The 23,266-nt window shown below is 38.3% G+C and overlaps 1 protein-coding gene across 2 annotated transcripts in view; it reads right to left on the minus strand.

Annotated features, from left to right (window-relative positions):
• The window catches only part of DGKH (diacylglycerol kinase eta), a gene marked incomplete at both ends in the record, with an annotated part of 145,115 nt that overhangs the window by 29,933 nt on the left and 91,916 nt on the right, over nucleotides 1–23,266 (minus strand). For both annotated transcript variants that reach the window (XM_079548220.1, XM_079548221.1), the window contains 10 exons: nucleotides 1,517–1,616; nucleotides 2,678–2,763; nucleotides 5,620–5,707; nucleotides 7,441–7,580; nucleotides 7,865–7,973; nucleotides 10,253–10,415; nucleotides 12,086–12,188; nucleotides 13,311–13,436; nucleotides 14,520–14,626; nucleotides 23,035–23,167. In XM_079548220.1, the coding sequence (XP_079404346.1) occupies nucleotides 1,517–1,616; nucleotides 2,678–2,763; nucleotides 5,620–5,707; nucleotides 7,441–7,580; nucleotides 7,865–7,973; nucleotides 10,253–10,415; nucleotides 12,086–12,188; nucleotides 13,311–13,436; nucleotides 14,520–14,626; nucleotides 23,035–23,167 (1,155 nt within the window). The remainder of the gene's footprint in view (nucleotides 1–1,516; nucleotides 1,617–2,677; nucleotides 2,764–5,619; nucleotides 5,708–7,440; nucleotides 7,581–7,864; nucleotides 7,974–10,252; nucleotides 10,416–12,085; nucleotides 12,189–13,310; nucleotides 13,437–14,519; nucleotides 14,627–23,034; nucleotides 23,168–23,266) is intronic.

Here is a 23,266-nt window from a genome sequence, read left to right on the forward strand (position 1 = left end):
AAAGAGGCAAATTGCTGTGTTTAATAGAAACAGGGCTGTTTTGCCCTGGAACAGTGAAAAAAGCTGGACATAAGCCTTGCAGCTTGGAGGGCTAACAGGCTGCATCCAAAGGGTGGTGATCAGCAAGGAGAGGGAGGAGACTGTACCCCTCTGCTCTGCTCTCATGAGGCCCCATTTAGAACACTGCATTCGGATCTGGGGCTCCAGGATCTGGAATCTGTCATTATCTGTCATTAGTGATAGGACCAGAGGGAATGGCTTCAAGCTACGGCAGGGGAGATTCAGGCTGGACATGAGGAAGTATTACTTTTCAGAAAGGGTGGTCAGGCACTGGAATGGACTGTCCAGGGAGGTGGTGGAGTCACTGACCCTGGGGGTGTTCAAGGAAAGGCTGGATGTTGTGCTGAGGGACATGGTTTAGTGGGAGCTATTGGGAATAGGTGAACGGTTGGACTGGATGATCTCTTAGGTCTTTTCCAACCTTGGTGATTCTATGATTCTATGACAGGAAGGATGTAGAGCTGTTGGAGAGGATCCAGAAGAGGGCCAAGAAGATTATCATGAGCTGGAACATCTCTCCTGTGAAGAAAGGCTGAGGGAGTTGAGCTTGTTTAGTTTGGAGAAGTGTCCAGGAAGACCTCATAACGGCCTTCCAGTACTTCAAGGGAACTTACAAGCAGGAGGAGGAGAGAGTTTTTACACAGTCTGTTAGTGATAGGACAAGGGGGAACGGCTTGAAACGAAAAGAGGGGAGATTTAGGTTACATGTTAGAAAGAAGTTTTTTACTCAGAGGGCAGTGAGGTGCCAGCACAGGTTGTCCAGAGAAGCTGTAGATGTCCCATCCCTGGAAGCATTCAAGGTCGGGTTGGATGATCAGCCTGATCTGGTAGGTGGCAGCCCTGCCCATGGCAAGGGAGCTGGAAGTAAATGATCTTTAAAGTCCCCTCCAAACTAAGCCACTCAATGATTCAATGAAACGTGAATCATGAAGTAATTGCAATTTGTCAGTCTTTGGACTCTGGGACTGTTAGCGATTTTGTTTACTTATTTCAGTTCATGAAATTTTGTTGGTCAGACAAAATCCTCCTGTCTTTTTCAATGTTTCTGCAACTTGATCTCTACAGTTTGTTAAACTTTTATTTTTAATGCTGTAATTTCTCTTCCCTTCATTCTTCCATTACGCTCTCTCACTAGTTGATTGTTTTCTTGTGATCACCTTCGGACAAAAGTATAAATACTAATACAAATTAACTCCATCTCTACGTATATTCTGTGTTTTATCTTTTGCAAAGGAAAAAATGTGTAGAGTTTGTAGGGATCTCACAGTGCAAAGATGGTCTAAGCACTCAGAAGAGCAGAATTCGAAAGTCACTGCATGAAATGGAAGCCAAAATGGGCATCCTGAAGCCATTTGAAAATTAAACACCCATATGCTAAAAACTTTAAAAAATAAAAAGAAAGAAAAAGAAAACAGAAAAGAAAAAAACTTAACCCAGAAAAATATCATAGTCTTACTTTAATGGCCATGGCATCAGCTTCATCTGCATTTTCCACTGGTTTTTCGTAAGTCTTCCCTATTTTGGCAACAAAGTCCTTTACAGTTTCACACAATATTCTTGGTAATAATAGAAAAGAAGAGAAATAAAATAAAATAAACATGTTTTGAATAAAAAACTCTTATGGCAAGTGATTTATATGCATACTGTCACACACTATTTTTGTTGCCAAATGAGTTTTGCAAATGGTATTTTTCTTCATGGTTTGCAAAATTCAGGTGAAAATCTATTAAAAAAAACTTTCTCTTTTCCTTCTTTTATTTAAGCCATTGCATGCATCTTATTTCTAAGAACTTATATCCACATGACCAATATTAATTCATTTTACATGAACTAAACAGATTTAACAAGATACAGATACAATTTAGAATTTTGAGTAAATAAAATAATATATATATTATTTATAAATATATAAATATATTTTTATATATATTTTATTTATAAATAAATAAAATTCTGTGGTTTCATTTTCAACATGCACTATGTATGCTTTAAAAATGAAATGCTGTTAACTTGCTTTTAGCAGAAGACAATGAGATGCAATGACAGACAGACGTATTTCTGAATATTCTGTGAGAAGGTATACACAGAATACTTATTTCAGATATGTCCATGATGTGTAGAGCAATTCTTTCACTTTTAAGTTTCTGTTTGCAGAAAGAGAAAATACCCGGTTGTCGGAGACCGCTGTTTATAGAACTGCCACAAACAGCTGTAACAAAGCCACTGATCTGAAATTCCGCTTCACTGCAGTGAAGCTTTTTGTCCTCTTAATGATACAGGCATGCATAAAACAAAGTAGAATAGATGTGATGTGGAGTAGGTCACATAGTTACATTAGCAACTGCATGTTTCATATGTAATCCGTGTGAACTGTGAGTGAATTAAAAGCATTTTATAATAATATTACGTGATTTGTTTCAAAATGCTGCTGCTTTCGTTATTATCTATTTCCAATCGTACTACATAAAACCTTTGCAGAACAAACATCTGCTCTAAGGTGTTAAGTCAAACCAGCTGGGCCTACCATAAGCAAACTGAGCTTAGAGAGAAAGTTACCATGGAAGTAACATTACGCAGAGGATTTATCCTACACAGTACGTAAAAATGTCCGACTCACTTGGCAGAAGATATGACAACTGAGTGCTGATCAGAATTGAGAATTTTTGCAAGATGAGCAGCAACTGAATCCTCATAAGCCGAGATCTGAAAACAGAGAGGAAAGAAGACTTCAATTTCCAGACTTTTCAGTATTTTAACACCCACTTGTGTTTCAAAACATCTTAAACATAGCAGGATTTCCATAGCAAGGTCAAGCAGCTGGCAATGCTGCTCCTATCTGCATACTAAATTTCACATAACGAATTTTTAATATTCAAAATAACACTGTATCTGAGAACTTGACCCTTGAACAATTCTTTTCCTCCTTCTTCTAAAAAAGCTAAATGTAGCCCACGTGGTAGAAACAATCTACCATCTTTTCAGATTTGTTACATACTAAACAATCATAATCTAATTTCTTCTATTTCCAAAACAAGAAAAGTTTCCATGAAGCTAAGCAGCTTGACTAAGAATAAGTCAAATGCCTGTGGTTATAATCTTGATTTTCCTTTTGCTGTCAAACAGTATCTTACTCCGCAAGTATTCCTACTGACAAAGGCTGTAAAACTCGGTATAATGGTATCAAAGAAAATCCTTTGTGATTCCTCATTAATTAGATTTCATAAAAAGTGGAAGAAAAGTGTGCATTCTCCTATTTTTCCAGCCAAGAAGAATTCCCGAGTGTTACGATAGTTACAAAAGATTCAGTAGAGATCAGAATCATGTTCTCACACTGTTCTGCCTCAAAACAGGCATAGATCCAGATCTCATTTTTAAGAGAAAATTCTAACCACATTCCAGACTTAAAGCTAAAAATAACTGCAGTTTGACATTTTCTGATGGCTTCCTTTAGGAATCTCTTAAGATGCCTCATCGTGTTTTTGTCCTTGACATGGATGTACCTATCACTCTTTTTTTAATATTCATTTTTATATTTAATATTTACCAGATATATCACCTTTTTAACTTCTAAAACCCAACCTTAATTGTAGAGCTCTGATAGTAAATCAACTGTGTGTGCTTGTAGCTCAGAAGGCCAACTGTATCCTGAGTGCATCAAGAGAAGTGTGACCAGCAGGGTGAGGGAGGTGTTTCTGCCCCTCTGCTCTGCCCTTGTGAAACCCCACCTGTGTCCAGTTCTGGAGCCCCCAGCACAAGAAGGACATGCAGCTGTTGGAGAGGGACCAGAGGAGGGCCATGAAGATGATCAGAGGGCTGGAGAACCTCCCCTATAAGAACAGGCTGAGAGCTGGGGCTCTTCACCCTGGAGAAGGCTCTGGGGGGACATTATAGCAGCCTTCAGAACCTGAAGGGGGCCTACAGGAAAGCTGGGGAAGGGCTTTTTTTAAGGACATGTAGCAACAGAAGAAGACAAAATAGCTTTAAATTGAAAGGGGTTTGATTTAGATTAGATATTAGGAAGAAATTCTTTACTGTGAGAGTGGTGAGAAGGTTTTTCTTTACTGTGAGGGTTGCCCAGAGAGGCTGTGGATGCTCTCTTCCTGGAGGCATTCAAGGCCAGGCTGGATGGGGCTGTGAGCAACCTGGTCTAGAGGGAGGTGTCCCTGCCTATAGCAGGGGGTTGGAACTAGATGATCTTAAAGGTCCTTTCCAACCCAAACCATTCTATGAATTCTAATTTCAAGGGAAGAAAACAATACCTACATTTAATCTGTAAGAATGAATAACTGTTTGAACAATAGTAAAGTCTTCTGGGGCCAAGTGAAATAGTTCTCTTGAAACCCAAAGAAAAAGAATCAGCTATGTACTTACAGTTAATTTTGGCACTGCACTTGAACACATTAATTACTGTAAGGTTAGTTATCTGTTCCAAAATATCATAACTCAATAAAATACACACAAAGAAATTAAACAGTGTGCTCAAAAGAAAATGGCTTTCTCCAAATCAGAGTAATAGACTGCAGAACTGATTTTCCAAAAAAGAGGTTTTGTATAACTACTGAGTTATACAAAATACACAAAGATTTTCCAAAAAAAGAGGTTTTGTATAACTACTTAGTTATATTTTCAGGAGAGGCTAAACATTACTTCAAAGCCAGAACAAACAAGAAGAACATGTATTTACAAGGCGAAGATAAATTTGAAAATGTTAAGAATCTTGCAAAATTAGAGACAACAAAACCTCAAATTTGCATTGCTGACACTGGAAACAACTACATTAGAATTACAGTCAGAGCAGCCCCAGTATCTCTGTATCTCCATATCCAGCAAGCTGTCAAAGGTTATAACCTCCTTGCCAATTAAGACAGCCTGAATCATTAAATCATTCAAGAACCTCCTGATTAATTATTGCTTCTCAAGTACTTTTGAGCTAAAGTTGACATGCATTAACTTCCTTAGGAATGCATTACTTTGTCATCTTAATCAATCTTTTCATGTCAATTAATTTGATTTAAGCATCTCATTCTCCAACAAAATCAAATCCTCATCAGACAGTATGAACACACATCTAGCTTTAAAGATAGACTACACTTTCCTTGTTCTGAAGTCACTTATGATTTCAAGCTCTCTGAAAGGACAACAGGTGGTATCACCCAACCTAACTGACTTCTACAAGCTCCAACAGCTTCTCTCTTTCAGAAGACAGCCATCACCTTCAAAATGTTTTTCTCAATGCTTATTCCAAATTCAAGGTAAGTAGAAAACATTACGTCGTTTGTTGTTTTTTTTCTTCAGTATACATTTATAGAACCAGAATTTATTTCTACAGCTCTCCTGAAGCTTCTTTAGCTTCACTCATTTTTGGTAAGTAACACAGAACTTGAAACCATGATTGTCTGATATACACGCAGTGAGCAAGGTATTAACTGCACTGAATTAGCAGATCAGAAAACATCTGTTTCTATTTTGCACAGAAGTGTTGTAATGATATTCCAAACTCTGTCATTCCAGTGGCCCAAAGTTAAGCCTGTGAAAAAGAAATCAAAAGTGAAGCTTCACCTGGCATTCTTCTGACTCTTCTTCAACAGTGACTGAAGGAATTGAAGGCTTTGCTGGTAATTTTAGTTCATATGACATTATACTCCACCTAAAAGAAACACAGTGGCTTTTATGTTTCCAGATTATCAGAGTATTATCTTTTCTTAGGCATATCAACAAAAAGAAAATACACCATCACACAGAATAACCTCTTTCAAAAAGCTTAAATTTTAATCATAGCACAGCTGAATACGAGTGAAGTATTTGAAATGAAAGACGTTTTATTACTCATATTTTTTGTTTTATCATCCAAAGGAGGGCTACAAAGATGGGGCAGAGCATGGAGGGGAAGATGTATGAAGGGTGGCTTAGGTCCCTGGGGTTGCTCAGCCCAGAGCAGAGGAGCTGAGGCGAGGTCTGATGGTGGCTTGAGCTCCTCACAGGGAGCGGAGGGGAAGCACTGAGCTCTGCCCTGTGTGACAGCAACTGGACCTGAGGGAACGGCATGGAGCTGCGTCAGGGGACGGCAGCTGGGGGCTGGGGACTGCAAAAAGGGTCTGCAAAAGAGGGAGGTAGGCATGGAACTGCCTGCCCAGCTTTGGAACAGCTGCTGGACTTTAAGGAGTGTTTGGACAGTGCTCTCAGACATACAGTCTGCTTTTTGGGTTGTCCTATGTGGAGCCAGGAGTTGGATTCTATGATCCTTATGGGTTCCTTCCAACTCAGGATATTCTATGGCTCTGTGACTCTACAAAAAAGCTCTAGCTTCATATTTCCATGTATGGAGGCATGAGAACAAAGCAAATTCTGAAGTTTTCATTGCCATATATATTTTCCCTAGTAAAGGACAGTAAAGCATAGGAAGTATGAAATTGCTAGTATCAACACCCCTCACACCTGCTGAAAAGAACAAGAGATCACTGAAGATGGCCTTGAGAGCAACTCAGTTGAAATTAGAGCAAAAATGAACTAAGTTCTTCTCAGTACAGAAGAAGAATATATGATTTAATCTGAATATTTCAGGAAGCCCAGATTAGCAATTATTTCTCAAGATCAGTAACAAGTACTTCTATATACACATTTCTGTAGAATGATCTAATAGTTTGCAATCAGGATTGTTCTTTTGCTTTATGTATAGAAACATCTAGCCAGCAACTCGCATAGAAAACCAAGGGTGGGAAGGTTGCTTGGTTTTGACTAAGGAAATGCCATTGCATACTGAAAGAGCAATACTGGATCAAATCAAAGATGCACTTCGCCTGGCATCTTGCCTACAGTTGCTGATGTCTCAGGCAAGAGCAAGGGCACAACATGCAAATTCTTCCCACTCTTGAGGATACAGAACTCAGGTATTTCCTAAATAACAATGCTACCTTTAATGGTATTTAATAGCACACAGAGAGTCTGTGAAATTGCCCAGAATGGTTTTGAATCTATGCAATTTCTTAATGTTCATAACTTCTAACAGACAGTTATGCAGCTTCATCAGTTATGTAAGGAAATATCTCCTCCTAATCATTTGTGTAAAATAATTCTCATCAACTGCCTTCCCCTCTGACTCTTTGGTTTGAAGCACACAGTGAAGATCTGTCTCAGTTACTATCTTGACTTTCCTCATGAGTAGGATCTTTGCAGACATTGACATTTTAACACAGTCCAAGGTACACTTTTGTGGGTGTCCCTGCTGGAGCAAAGGCTGAACCAGATGGACCCAGAGGTCCCTGCCAACTTCAGTCATACCATGATTCTGTCATTAAGTTTCTATGATGGATTTAGGCCACAAGAAACCCAAATACAATTTGAATCTCATGATAAATCAGGTATATACACACGTCAGTTTACCTGTCTAACATTTTTGTGCTGGCTCGTTCCAATTTCTCCAAAATCTGAGGAAGCTGAGTATCATCATCACAGGATCCTCCCCAACCAAGGACACGAGCAAGGTCATTTCCAGTACCAAGGGGTAACACTCCTAACTGACACTGAAACACAACACAGGAGCAAATCTACTATTGAAAACTAGAAAGCACAATCTATTACAAATACTTGTTATTTCAATAACGTCAGTTATTTTAGCTGGTGTCAAAAGCTTGCAAATCAAATAGTGTAATTATAGTACAAACTTACCCTGCTTATTTCATAAAAGAGTCTCATTTAATGGAGTTTGGACTATATAGGCACAAATGAGAAAGAACCAAACTTGAGGAAGAATAAGCTCACAAAAGTATAGTGAGTATAGTGAAGAAAAGTAAATATACACACTTGCCTGTTTGTGCAAGCTGAGTTTATCGATTTCTGACAACACCCAACCCACACTTCCATCTCCACCACATACAAGAATCCGGAAGTTGTCAAACTTCTGAAATAGCCGCAAACTGGAGAGAAAATGCAACCTGTTAGAGCCACGTTCACCACTAAGACAACAGTCACACTTGTGGGCAGACATGACATGTATATGTGGTATCCAGCACCTCAACGGTGAGTCTTTTATTGTTATGAGGTATGTGGATGCAACCAGCTACTGTAGTAAAGCTATCTGCATATCCCATCTGTTGCTGTATATTTCACTTACACTGACATTTCCGATAAATAACATGCAGAGTTTTATTTTAAAAGAATTCCCTTGATATTGTTTTCAGGATTTTATTGTTATTATTCAAAAAATGTCTAAGCTTTGAAATTACAGCTGTTCTGTGCTTCCCACTAAGGTCAGAAGCACAGGGAATTTTTTCACAAGTAGTTAAGATGTAACAACAGGATATCTTCCAGAACACCAGTGGGCTTTTGCCAGCTTGTGACTGATTAAACGCAAGGACAGTTGGAGGCAATTATTACAAGCAAGATGATGACAACAGAAAACAAATATTGTATTTCATATTACATACTCAAAGCAATATCCTGCTCTTACTTCCTATAGTTCCCCATTCTGTTTTACACAATATAATATCCTTCACCAGCACAGAAAAGGAGAACAAGAAAGAATAAGCAGAACAAGTGACAGAACAAGGGGCAGTGGGCACACATTGGAACCCAAGTTCCATATGAACATGAGGAAAAGCTTCTTTACTTGGAAGGTTACAGAGCACTGGAACAGGCTGCCCAGAGAGGTTTTGGAGTCTCTTTCTCTAGAGACATTCAAAACCTGCCTGGACTCTTTCCTGTGCAACATACTGAAGAGAACCTGCTTTAGCAGGGTGCTTGGGCTAGTGGTCTGTAGAGGTTCCTTCCAACCCCTACAGTTCTTTGATTGTGTGATTCGGTGAAATATGAGACAGAGAGGAAAGGGGAATGAGATATGGAGAAACAACCAAGAGGTAAGAACAACAGGGATTTAAAAGCAAACTAAGTAAATCTAAAATGAATGAATTAAAAAATGTTAGCTTTTAAAATAAAAGAAATAAATATGTTCACCTTAATGCATGTTATTTTCCAGAATATGTATAATCTGAGAACTATTTCTAAAAAGCAACACATTAAGATCACAATTATTTGAAGCTTTTGTATTTTTCTAAAGTAAATAATGTCATTTGTACATGATAGGCAGTTTCAGAACAAAAGATACATTTATTTGAGGGAAGAATAAAGCTAAGCTTTTTAGATCAACTAGAAAAAAAGTAAACATCATTACATCCTGATAGAATAACTTCTAAGGACCTCTCTTTGGAAACTGTTCGAGGAAAAATATTTAAGAGCAACCAATCTGACCTACAATTACTGCACAAAATGCAAAGTGAACCTCTTGAATCTTGGTGTTGATAAATAAAGGAAAAGAAGAACTTTCAAACAGGTGTATTTCTCAGATTGTCTCAAAATTCTCTCCAGTTAAAGAGAGCCTTCCTTACTTTTATGTTATGATTGTTATTATAATTACATGTGCAAAATGTTAGCTGAAAGTGACATAGATTAAAAAGATTACAATAAAAAGATATTACAAGTTAAAGAGTTAATATATTTTAAAAACACAGTACTAACTATAAACATACAAGTTGTATTCAATTGCATTTGTATTATTTGCCCATTATTAAGTTTTTCATTTGCTATCGTTTAAATCTTATCATGCAAGCATAACTCTCCATCTTTAAGATTACAAAAAATAATGTTTTCAGTGGCTTTAACTGATCTTAGTAGGCCACTGAACCACAAAGCTACATCTGAGCAGAATTAAGTTTAAGAATTAAGGCAACAGAAAAATGTGCATGAATTTAACCTTTATGAACGTGCAAAGATGCTTGGCTTGTGGCCATCACTATTCAAACCTCATCTCTATCTCTTCAACAATTAACCTTTAGATTTTGTAGATGCCTGGTGATTTTAATCGTGGGCTGGCTCCAAATTTATGTGAGATGCTCATATTCATGTCCTCTTGCATTTGTTATCTAAGTCACACTTTGGACATATTTCTACAGTGATGGAAGTTTTAGTGTACTTAATCACACGCTGCAGATGAGGTTTACTAAAATGAAAATATCAACCTGTAATCCCTTCACCCACCAGAATTCACACTGAAACTCTGTTATCTACTGTAAATCTTAAATAGGAAGTCACATGCTGGATATTGGCAATAGAATTACTGCAATGAGGGGACAACACAATACTATGCTTTGCACTAAATTCCCTCACAGAAAGGATGGCTCAAGATTTCCAAGGTCATTACCCTAAGTGAGGTCCTCCATTCATTAAATCGAACACCTGAGCTGGATTTAACGACTGTTTGAATCGGCGAAGAAACTTTACTCCCTGATTGTCTCCACTCTTTGAGTTAACAAAAACTAAAAGAGGACTGGCACAGGATGGCGGGCATGTGGCTTTCCAGAAACCTGCAAACATAGTTAGAAAGAATGAAATAAATAAGGCTTTCTAATATGAACAACACAAAAAGAAATCATGGGAAAGAGGAAGAAAGGAATGAAAGACAAAAGAAGTACATTTTATCATGCATCGTGTAAATGCTAAACTGAATATTAGCCCTGCAAGGAAAATGTAATTGCTCAAGATTTACCAGCTCATTTTTTTCTCTCTAATACTTTCAGTGTCTGTATTCAGTAAAATCCTGAAGACAATAGCTTTATTTTGTTCCGCAGCAAACAAGATTTGAGCATACTGCTCAAATCTCTCCACTGGTTATCACAGAATTAAATACATATTTCAGCTGGAACTGTGTGGTTTTTCATCTGATTTTTCTTTACTGGCTTGAATTGGATCATCCAAGCCTGAATTTTCTAGGAATGCTCACAGATTTTAAAGCTTATCATATTCAGTTTCTCTTCACATGAGAACTTTTTGGGGGGCTGAAGTTAGATTATTAATTATAACAGGCTCATTGAACAGCAGACCTTCAGTATTGATTACAGGTTATTAATATCAACATAGGTCTTAAATGATTACAGCAGACTCTCAATAAGAGTCTCAATAGGCACTAATGGACACTTCTTGATACTTCTTGATAACATAAACATTCCATGGACACTGTGCTTTCTCAGCAACACTTCAAAATCAGACATCACAGGTGTAGGTGTTGACATTTATTTCACGCAATATTAAAATAACTGTGCCATTTTTATTGCCTAAAATAAATACTAAAGTTATACATTAAAAAATGCCATTAAAGGATGCTACTATAATTCCACATTATCATAATGTATAATTTTAAATAAAACTTGTCTATTTTATTATAGTGCCAAGAAAAATAATTTCAAATATAGAACAATCTTGTTATCATGAATAACAGATAGTAGAATGGTGCTCTGATCTGGAGACCAAATAGCAAATAAATAGCAAAGAGTGATCATAGACAGCATAAACAATGACTTATATTATCTTCATACAGTAAAAATCATTAAACTGTATTAAATTTGCTGATCTCATTCAGCATCAACATGAGTTATAGAAAGAAAGCTGTTGGATTTCATGACAGTTTGTATTCATACGATTCCCTGCCTTTAAGGACAGTCTCCCACTGCTTATATATTCCGAGACATCAAAGAACACCTCTGAGTTCTAAATGTTTGCTGAGTTTCTTTATCAGTGTGTTGCAGGATTCTTACTTTTATTTGAAAGATGTTTGGAGGGACCACATAAGTCATTCTGCTCGTTACCCTGATAAGGCAACTGTTGCATTGGAGCCATTCAGCTAGCTTACATTCAGTAGTATCAAGCAAAGTTATCTGAATTTGAGAGCTCTTTCTACAAGGGCTGCATGTCAGGCAGGCATTGGATTGCTTTAACTAAGGACTATTCAGTTGAAAAATTTCTAAGAGTCATAAATTAAAATGGAGAAAATTTCTATCAGGGTAACTTTTAAAACTTTTAAAAAATTTTCTGTATAAATAACCCTCTAAAAACCTACATGGAAAATTGCACTGTTCTCTAATTGTGAAGACAGCATTCGCTCATTCAACTGAGGGATTTTAACCTTGCTTAGTCAAACAGAATGCAGTAGTCATTGCAAGTCCAGAGCTACCACTGAACACGCTACAATACTACGTACCATCAGAGTCTATACTGTTTAGTGCTGTTGGAGGTATGATCGATACCTTACATTGGCCAAGTGGACATTTACGAGGGTACAGATCCTTACACGCAGTGTGAACCTAGAAAACAAACAAAAAATGATTTCCCTAATCTACAGTGGTGGAACGACAACAGATAAGAGTATCTGTGGAACAAAACCAGACTAAAATTTAACAATTTGGTGAAGAGAGACCATACAAAAATACGTGAGTCTTTAACCACAAAAACTGGTTACACATTCCACAAAATGTAAGTTTGGAGAACTTCATCTCTGACTATTCCTATGGCAGGTATAAATTGTCCTTTCAATTGAATGGCTTACCTCCATCCCCTAGCAAGTTAGGACCAAATTCCCAGCAGCCAGCATCTATACTGAGGGGAGCAGGCACACTCTGCACATGCAAAGCTATTGCTCCATACTTGCAGTTCACTTGAATATTCTGGAAGATGAACAAGCCAGCCAAACCAGCTGAAAACATATCCAGTGTCCCATAAAATATATGCTATATTGTCTTCTTCCATAGCTATTGGAAAATCACACATATGGAAGGTACTGTAATTCATCTAATTTCAAATCACCTCCGGAGATGCCAAGCACTTTCCACTGCCAACACACAGAGCCTTAGACATGTATATGCTGAGAGCCTTAAGAATAAAAAAATCTGCTGACTTCTCAGTTCTATAATTTAGCATATATATAGATTCTAACACACATAGCATTCTTTTTAGACAGGCTAAAAAAAAAAAGAAAAAATTATATTCTGGGGGAGAAAGCAATTGCATTGTCATAGAATTTCAGTCAGCAGTTTACCAAGTATATTAAAGAAGAGAACTTCAAGAGTCTTGCAGTAAAATTGTTGAAGATAAATGCAAATTAACTGTTATGAAAGAGACAGAAAAGTTAACATATGTTTATTACGCATACAGAACAGGCATCTGAACCTCCACAGTTATCAGTTAGGAGAAGACAGAGAAATCACACTGGATAACACCTATTAAAGAAAACTGCATTTGTGGGCGTATTAAATATTAAGCAAAAGAAGTAGGACAGTCATGAGAAATGTTGAATGTTAGGAAGACCTGAGTTTGCATAAGCTGCCTCTCCCTACTTAATCTAAAAGCACAGTAATGAAATGAAAAAGTAAAAATAATGGCAAGTAACAGAGCTGGCAAAATCTTAGGCACTTGGATGTGGTACCTACCATAGCTTTACACCAAAGGCACTTCCAATCTTGTAGGCGTAAAACACTGCCACAGGTCTTGTCGCAGACTGCGCATTTGGCACTGACGGGCAAATTACCCTCTAACCATTGGTGAGGCATAGCTATCTGTGAAGAAGTAGCCATACAAGTTAAACATCCAGATGCAGAATTCACAGCTTTTGTCTCTCAATTACAGGTGAACTATAAGTACTTCCACAGCTCTATCTTTTCATCAGAAAAATGGCAAAGTAAGCGAAGTGACATTGAGTCTTGGTAGGCAACTGCTATCAAAATGGGCTGTGCTGCTGTTTCATAGGTTAGGCTATGAAATAGCCTAGGATAGGTAGAAAGTGTGGCAGCTGAATCATAGAATCATAGAATCACAAGATTGGAAAGGACCTACACGATCATCCAGTCCAACCGTCCTCCTATCACCATTACTACCACTAAGCTACTAAACCATATCTTGTAGTAAAAGAAGGGAAACACTTCTCACTCAACTATTTGTGACACTATGCTACAACTAGCACAAAACAATGAGGCAGTTAAATCTAGAGATTCTCTAAAACAAATATGCACCCAACCATTTAATACAGACTACGTAGCACAAACCCATCACAATAACTAAAATTCAGAAGAACAGGCAGGAGAGCAGAGTATGTATGTGGCTTTATGTACCACCTCAGTTATCCAAGACTGCTAAGTCAGAGCTCTATAAGCAGCCGCTGGGTTGAGGACAAAGCTGTTCTCTGTGCGCTCGCTGTCCCAGTAATAATAACTTGTGCATTAAAAGAAATTCCTAGGTGTGCAATTTAGCATTAATTCCAAACAGACCTCCTGGGGAATAGCTATCAGTAAGGAGGACACAAAATAGATTGCCAAAACAGCTTGGTAATGGTGTAAAATACCACTCTTGCTTAAGAGCAGTAGGAAATCCTCAGAGCAATTCTTCACCTTCAGTTTCTCTGCATGTGGTCTTTAAAATCTTGTACCACGCATTCAATCTGGTGTCCACAGACATTAAGCTTCTCTTGTAAGAAAGAAATACAACGTTTTGTTTTAAATACCACGATAATCTTTGAAAAGTGTTCGGAAATACAGCCACGTACCATTAGTTCAATGGGTCTCATGACAACATTTCTATGCTTAGCCATTTATTCCATTAGGAACCAGCTACTGGAAAGTACTGTAAATAAGAATAGTACTTACACCATCTTCATCTTCTATGATATCTTTTCCAATGGAGGCTAATGTAGTCCATTTGCAGTTATTTGTTGCTCTGACAGCGCATCTTTTATGTGCTTTAAACTTACACACTGCAAGACACACATGAAGATGTAAACAGGGTTATTTGTTGGATTCCAGTGATACATGTCCTAAAAAAACTAAGCAGAGGTATTCCATAAGGCAGCCAAATACATGTCATTTACTGTTGCACACGACAGAAACTAACAAAAAAGAAAATTCGGTCTATAATCACACCAGCTGTAACTCACTAAACTGGATTTAGAAGCAACAGATCCTGTATGCAGCCTTGGTCGTTTTTCAGACACGCTTTGAAAGACCTCAACATATCATAGAATCAGAGAATCATAGAATGGCTTGAGTTGGAAAGGGTCACAATGATCATGTAGTTGCAACCCCCCTGCTGTGTGCAGGGTTGCCAACCACCAGGCCAGGCTGCCCAGAGCCACATCCAGCCTGGCCTTGGATGCCTCCAGGGATGGGGCATTTTTCATGTACAATGCAATGCACTGAAGTACTAATGTACTTCTAACACACCTCTATGTTTTTGCCCTTTCTGTTGTTACAGAGGCACAAATCACATATGTGTTTTAAATCTTTAAGATGTGGTGAAAGAGCATTTGGGAATAGTTTTTTTTTCAGGAGCTCTGTTTCTTTAGTGAAAGGATCCCTTTTACACACTGCAGTGTGCCGGCTTTCCCAGAAGCTGAGAAGGGGAAGAATTAAGTGATGATATATTTATTCAGGCAACCAGTGGTTACAGTATTTCTGAGAGGTTGCTGTAAGAGAGGCCTGACTTCTTACTGGATTATGTATAAAAAATACACTAACTGTAATAACTCAGCACAAATGTCTAATACAGACAGACAAACTAATAACTATTTGTATTTCATTCCACTTAATTAGTATCACTAGCTAACAATATCCTTCTATCCCAAACACAGTGACGCATAAAACTGTGGGTATTTCTTTTTACTGGAAGTATATGAGATCATTCTGTTTAGAGTGCATTATATAAATTATTTTAGCAAAGACCATTAAAGGTTTATGAGAACTAGCCAGCAGACCAGAAGAAGTAGTCTCTTTGGAACAAATATTTGACAGGAAACAATCAAAAGTTTTGGCCCATCACTTGTCCACCATTAAAAACATTAAGCCACGGCACAAAAGGTCTTGTGAATCATAAATTTCTCATTTTAATTCCACTGATCTTTTGCCAGATCAATTTTAAAAGTGAATGCAAACTAGGTAAGCGACATTTCAGTTTGAGAGCCATCATCCCTATGCTGGGAGACATGTGACAGTATGTGTTTAGATCAAAGAAAGAAATGGAAACAGAAGTTGTTTTCATAGAATCATAGAATCACCAAGGTTGGAAAAGACCTAAGAGATCATCCAGTCCAACCGTTCACCTATTCCCAATAGCTCCCACTAAATCATGTCCCTCAACGCAACATCCAGCCTTTCCTTGAACACCCCCAGGCTCGGTGACTCCACCACCTCCCTGGGCAGTCCATTCCAGTGCCTGACCACCCTTTCTGAAAAGTAATACTTCCTCATGTCCAGCCTGAATCTCCCCTGCCGTAGCTTGAAACCATTCCCTCTGGTCCTATCACTAATGACACGAGAGAAGAGGCCGACCCCCAGCTCACTACAACCTCCCTTCAGGAAGTTATAGAGAGCAATGAGGTCTCCCCTGAGCCTCCTCTTCTCCAGGCTGAACATTCCCAGCTCCTTCAGCCTCTCCTCATAAGCCCTGTGTTCCAGACCCCTCACCAGCTTTGTTGCCCTCCTTTGAACACGTTCCAGGGCCTCAATATCTTTCTTGCAGTGAGGGGCCCAAAACTGGACACAGTACTCGAGGTGCGGCCTCACGAGTGCTGAATATAGGGGAACAATCACCTCTCTGCTCCTGCTTGCAACACTGTTTCTGATGCAAGCCAGGATGCCATTGGCCTTCTTGGCCACCTGGGCACACTGTCGGCTCATGTTTAGCCGAGCATCAATCAATACCCCCAGGTCCATTTCCTCTACGCAGTCCTCCAGCCACACCGCCCCAAGCCTGTAGCGTCGCCTGGGGTTGTTGTAGCCGAAGTGCAGGACCCGGCATTTGGCCTTGTTGAAACTCATCCCATTGGCTTCAGCCCAGCTCTCTAGCCTGTCCAGATCCCTCTGTAGGGCCTCGCTACCCCCAGGCAGATCCACGCTTCCAGCCAATTTGGTGTCATCTGCGAATTTACTGAGGGTGCACTCGATGCCTTCATCTAGGTCATTAATAAAGATATTGAAGAGGACAGGCCCCAGCACTGACCCCTGCGGAACACCACTCACGACCAGTCGCCAGCTGGATTTGACTCCATTCACCACCACTCTCTGAGCCCGGCCCTCCAGCCAGCTCCTCACCCAGCCAAGAGTGTACCCATCCAAGCCTCGGGCTGCCAGCTTCTGCAGGAGAATGCTGTGGGAGACACTCTGTTTTGTTGCATTACAGCAGCTCCTCTGGCCATTTCAAAAAGCAGCATTCACAGCTCCCAACCAACAGGATAGGCTTGCATTTTCAGAATAGCTCAGCATCATAATGTGTGTTTGCCAACGCAAGCTGGTTCCACTTGCCTCAAATCTCAGCTGTCAGAGAAGTGCAGAAACAAAGGCTGCATTTCCAATGTGTTGGGCCTTAGCAGTTTTGCCTCTTGAATATTTTGGAGAAGATATGCCATCAAATTCAGCTTCTAACTCACAAATGACACATATTTGTCTTTGCTATGCAGATCTGGATACAACATATCAGGGATGAGGGGCAGTAGGAAATTCCAGATAACTAAGGCATAAGAAAATAACAATTTTCAAGCCTCATTCATCTACCACCTAGATCTCAGGGCCCTGTATTCACCCTTTGCTCTCTCAGCCAAGCAGGAACAAATTCACACCAAGAATCTGAAGAGCTGCAGAAAGCCACACCATGGACAATATTCCAGCAAGCTATAATGGAAGTTTGATTTGTGGGCACAGTATAATTCAAATCTGAGACCAGATTTTCTGCAAATCATCCCACTGCAGCCCCAATATCATCAAACAATTCATGTGATTTTGAGCAATGAACAAACATTTCTAGAAACAGTGATCTTAAGGCACGGGTGGAAATTTCAAGAAAAACACATCACTGTGCAGGAAAGAGGGGTATAAGAAGGGACATTTCAAATCAAATCTCAACAGCTACTCTCTAATTTCTTTTATCTCAGGAGATACTGGATTACATTCATGGATTAATCTGATATCTGAAATCTTCTGGAAGCATGCAGGCATGTTGCTAAGCACCAGTTGCCATTACTTTGCCACTGAAATTTAAATGATGAGAAAAGGAGAAAAATAGCCCATCAGAATCTAGACTATTTGTAGAACACCATTTCACTTTTTAATTTCCTGTGTAAATATTTCTAGCTGGAACATGAAGCCAATCTCTCTGAAAACCAACCGAAAGAACCACTTAATTAGTGAACAGTTGTCACAGTTGCACCAACATCTGCTGTCAGACAGTGATTAAATCTGCAGCTATTATTATCTATAATGAAGAAAAGTCAACATTACTGAATGTCATCATAGAATCTCTTGCATTCAAAATAGAGATCTTTGCTATCAAACAAACACTTCTGTCTCAAAGGCCTTCCATTCTGTCCACCCATCAATTAATTCAGTTACACTGGGGAAAAGGCATTGCGTGTCCTGCCAAAGTTACCACTCTGCCACCTATTTTATGATGAGTTTTCTAATCTGTATTCTTCAAAAACCAAGAAGCTCTGACTGTACTTTTCCAGCTTCAAAAGCTAAAGCTCAAGTCTTGAAATTGATCTGAAGAACCCTGAGCTGGTATTTGTACATTGTTGAGATGGAAGGATTTATCTTGGAGAGCAGTCCATGAAACCTGATGTTTTGTTTCCAAAACTATGATCACATGGAGGACTGAAAAACCTCAGGGAAAATGGAGAGATTCATATGAGAACAGCAACTTAACTTCACTCCTAGTTGCAGACTATGCTTCTGTTATAAAGGATAAAATTCAATAGGTTCTTGATAGCTTTTACTATTTTCATGCCAGTAACTAAATTAATTTATGTTACAAAGACAGCACTAAAAGAATATTCATATTAAAAACTCAAGGACCACAAAATTCAGTTAGTCATGCAACTTCAATTTAGCTTCCATATGCAGGTGTGAAGCCTTCGGTTATATGATCATACTCTTTTTGAGAAGAGGACCTTCATTCACTTCACGGAATGGATGATTCTTGTCAAGTATGCAGCTGTACCACATTCTTGTTCATAGCAGCCTTCAACAGCTATTTGTCTTATTTAACAAAAGCTAATTAAACACTGTTTTTAGACATAAACATTCATTTCTTTCTAGCCTTTCTGTTTAATTATTATGTTCAGTACTACATTTTTTGAATGCTGAAAAATGCACCTTTATTTTCTCAGTGTACTGCCAAAATATGGGTTTGGTTTTGTACCTATTTAAATAAAGGAGTAAGTGAAGCCAGCAGAGTTTAAGGACAATGGTGTTCACTAATTTTTGTTATCAAGAATGAAATGAAGACCTGTTTTTCAATTTTATCTATCTTGTATGCACTTCTTCAAAACACAGCTTCAATTGATTTCTGCAGCTACTCAACATTCAACACTGATGTAATATAGGTCCCAGATTATCAGATGAGGTGTCCAGAAAATAAAAAACATATAGCTACTGATTTGATCCAAAATATCATTTATGTGATTTTCCCAGGATTACAGAGGGATATAGTGTGATGCAAAGGCATAGAATACAGAATACAGAATAAAAGTTTTTTATTATAGCTTAATTCTTTATGAATGTCCTTTCTCTTCTGGGTAGCTTCACTCACTATTCACTCTACAGTCTTTAGAAAATGCGGCAAAAATCCTGGAAATGATGAACATCCAACTAGCATATGTGCAATGCCCTGTGCAGTGGGTAAGAAGAAAAGAGTTCTGTCAACAAAAGAAGACCAAGTGCACGAAGTGCAATTACTGAGATAATTTAATCCCCGTGTTTTATTATTGCTTGAATCATGATCCTCAAGTGTTCTTTCAACATTGCTTTGTCTGTGCAATTCATCATAGTAGAAGGCATCTCATTTAAACTGCAGTCTTCAGCTTATTATGTATATTCTGCAATCAAGATTCAGTCACGACAATTAAACAATACAAAGAAAATACGTATAAAAAACCTGCAATCCACTATCAAAGACTTGACAGAAAAGTGGTGTTAATACAGAGTAATTGAGGCTTAAGAGCTTTGAAAGAGTTTCTGTAGATAGTGATCTAGACCTATAGACCAAAGCACTACATGTATTCATAACTTTACCTGATGACCTCTTAGACTCCTGAGCCTACAAGCAAGCTAAGCTCTAAATAACAGAAACATTTGTGGAGCATAAAGAACAAAAGCCTTACTTGATTCAGCTCGTTTGGGACAATTTCGAAAGCAAATATTTAATCTCCTTGTCCTAGTAAAGACTGTAGATGAATATACAGGAAGATCATTTCTTTAGATAGCTAGAGGAAAATCTTTGTTCATCAACATCACACACAGACAACACTTGAAAAGTACATTTTCTTTTGAGAAGACATAGAAAAAGAGATTGGTGGGAGAAACAGCACTGTACAACTGTGGACAAATAAATTTATTTATTTATTTATTTATTAGCAGTTAAAGGAATGTAGCCCAGTTTGATAGTTTGATATGAATTTACATCTTCAGTTTGACAAAAGTATCAATTCTTTGCCTTCTGAAGAGATGTAAGTTCACGCTATATTCAGTCCCCGCATTAAAGGCATTAACGCACTCTGCTTCCCAACACTGGCTTACACCAAACTTACAGGGGTGTCCTCAGAGTGGCCTGCAATTATTTTGGTCAACTTTTGCCAAAGGTTGTTGGAAGGGAAGAGGTGCTGAAAAAAGAAGGCACCCACCTTATTTCCAAAAGAAATGAGGCTTGTGCAGTCTTTTGAAAAAGCATTTGGGTAGTGGTGATCTAAGAGAATATTGGGTCATTTGGGTAGCAGATCTAAGAGAATAAAATATCAGAGGACTAATCTTCCAAAGTATCGTAAACTGCAAAACATTAGAATGAAACTGGTTTTTATTTTTACCAATAGCTAGTAGTCAAGAGTCAGGCCAAAAGAGCACAAAGTCTCCAAGCTACTTTCACAATAGCTTGGTGTGCCAGTAACCCAAACCACTGAAAGGAGAAAGAGTTTCAATATCTCTCAAGAAGAAGCCTCTCATGCTTTTCAACACATGAGATAATAGAGAGGCTCGGGATCAATGACCACACATATAATTGAATTTAGTATAGATATAAATGGGTTCCCAGAGTAAAGCAACATTGGAGGCTTCAGACGTCAGGCATGAATATTTAAACAGGTTTATTTCAAAGACGCAATGAGAAAAAGTAGAACAGAACATGTCAGGGGAATATCAAGTCTCAATACCTACTACATCATTTTTTCAAACAATATATATTTGCTAGCACTGGACAAGTGAAAAATAGATGGTCAACTGCATCCAAAGTGCACAGGACAGAAGCAAGTAAATACGATCTCAAGTCACCTAACATTTTCAGAGGAAGAACTAGCATCAAACTGAAGTACCTTTTTACATGAACAGGTTTCCATGGAACTGGGGGAGAAGTAAGAGTATTCCAAGACAAAAGCCAACCATCAACTGATTTAGATTAGATGGATAATTAAGGTACTTCTTTTATTTTTAAAAATACTGGGGGGAAAAAAAGATAAAATAGATACTAACTAGTTGCTAAGAAGAAAGTGGAGGTAAACTTCTTAACAGATAGATGAGTATCATAATATCTATATTTAAAACAATCCAGGACAAAAATGTTTATGAAACTGAGGGCAAAGGAGAAGCCAATCCAATCTATCATTGAGAGTCATTGGTAAGAACTGATGAAAGATCAATTGGAGCCAGAAAAGTGAATAAATGTAGCAATAGTTTGTAATAACTTATGCAGACAGGTGACAAAGTCCAAATCTGGAAATTTCCTTCAAGTTAACATCAACCCCTTGGAAATAAGAACTATACTTAGAAGCACTAAAACCACACTTTGAAAACATTTAGAAAAATGATGAGCTGCGACCATTAATATTGATGATCTTATAAGAATAACTCCCACTAATCAACCTTCTAAAATAGCTATAATATTAACTTACAAAAGGATAAATACATTATGAAGGGAAAGGAGCCTTTCTTTTCCTTTTCCTGATTAAATATAGGTGTACTTGCACATAGAGGCAATACAACTGCATTTTAGCTAAGCATACAATACTTCCATCTGCCAGTATCAGACATGGGAAATACCATACTTGCTTCAAAATTGTCCAAATGACTTACACACAGCAGAAAACATATACCAGAGAAGGTGGATGTAACTATGCTACTTCTAATTTCTATGAAATGGGTCTCTACAGTTCCTTGATAACTGCACCATTAGTTACCTAGAGGTATTTGATAATATTAATGCACATAATCATACGCAGACCTTCAGTATCATAGCAGCATTGACAAAATAAATGTATTTGCAGTATGCTGACATGCATCCAACAATGAAGCCTTGAATGCAGTAATAACAGTTACTCCTTTCTGAATAGTTAGCTATTTGTAATTAAGTATTTCATACATAGCAAAAAAAGTGACATTAAAACTTGCCTCTACATTTCATATACATCATAAGGTCACAATTACGCTTTCTTTTCTCCTGTATTTTAACACTAGCAGACTTACCACAGCTTTTTCAGAGTACTCGCAGCAGGAAATACATAAGCTGTTTCAGGTTTATTACAAATACTTGTTTGCAAAAGATCATTTCTCCAGATCAGCTTAAATCTGAAGTTTTAGTCACACCTCCTGTTTGTTTCTCCTGGATTTGTTTAACCATAACCTGCAAAGGCATTTAACATCCCTACCCCCTCATTGCATGACAGAATTTTTAAAGCAATAAACCTCTCCTCAGTGCAGAGCTAAGCGTTAATAATTTTTATAGACGTGGGGCAGAAACTACCATTATGACTTTTTTTTTCCTGAGGAATGCTGATTCTGCACACCAGTAAGACTATTTTGCTACACATCTGCATTTTTCAAGTGCAAATCAAAGAAATCCTATCTTTCCTTGCAAACCATCCACCCAGGCAAGCACATTTCAAACTGGTAGCTGCAGCAGAAGGAAATATTTTATTGAAATGAGTCAGAAAAAGGCACCTGGAGCACAAAGAGGGTGAGCCATATCATTAGTAGCCACTCTCCCCAAGAGAGAGTCACCCTAGTGAACAGATTTCTCCCTTCGGGCTTTTTGCTAACTCATTATTTTCAGAATCATTATTTGTCTTAAGCTGTCGGTAATTTAGATGTGTACACAGCATTATAAAAGGAGGGAAGAAAGCATTCATTTTACCTTCGCAGGACAGGCCGTGAGAAGTGACTCCAGAGAGGCTCTCTCTGCACACGTTGCAGAAGGTGGGTCGGGCATGGGAGCAGGCGTACCAGTTATGCATCCCTGAGAAATGTTCCACATTAAACTGTGCCGTCTAGTAAAGGAGAAGTTAAGACAAATTTGCAAGTACAGAACACAGCTACGGTGACTGAAATTACCTACCGTTCCACATTACAGGGGACAGTGCAATGTT

Source organism: Tetrao urogallus (genome assembly GCF_951394365.1).
Source record: "Tetrao urogallus genome assembly, chromosome: 1".
NCBI classification, from domain to species: domain Eukaryota; kingdom Metazoa; phylum Chordata; class Aves; order Galliformes; family Phasianidae; genus Tetrao; species Tetrao urogallus.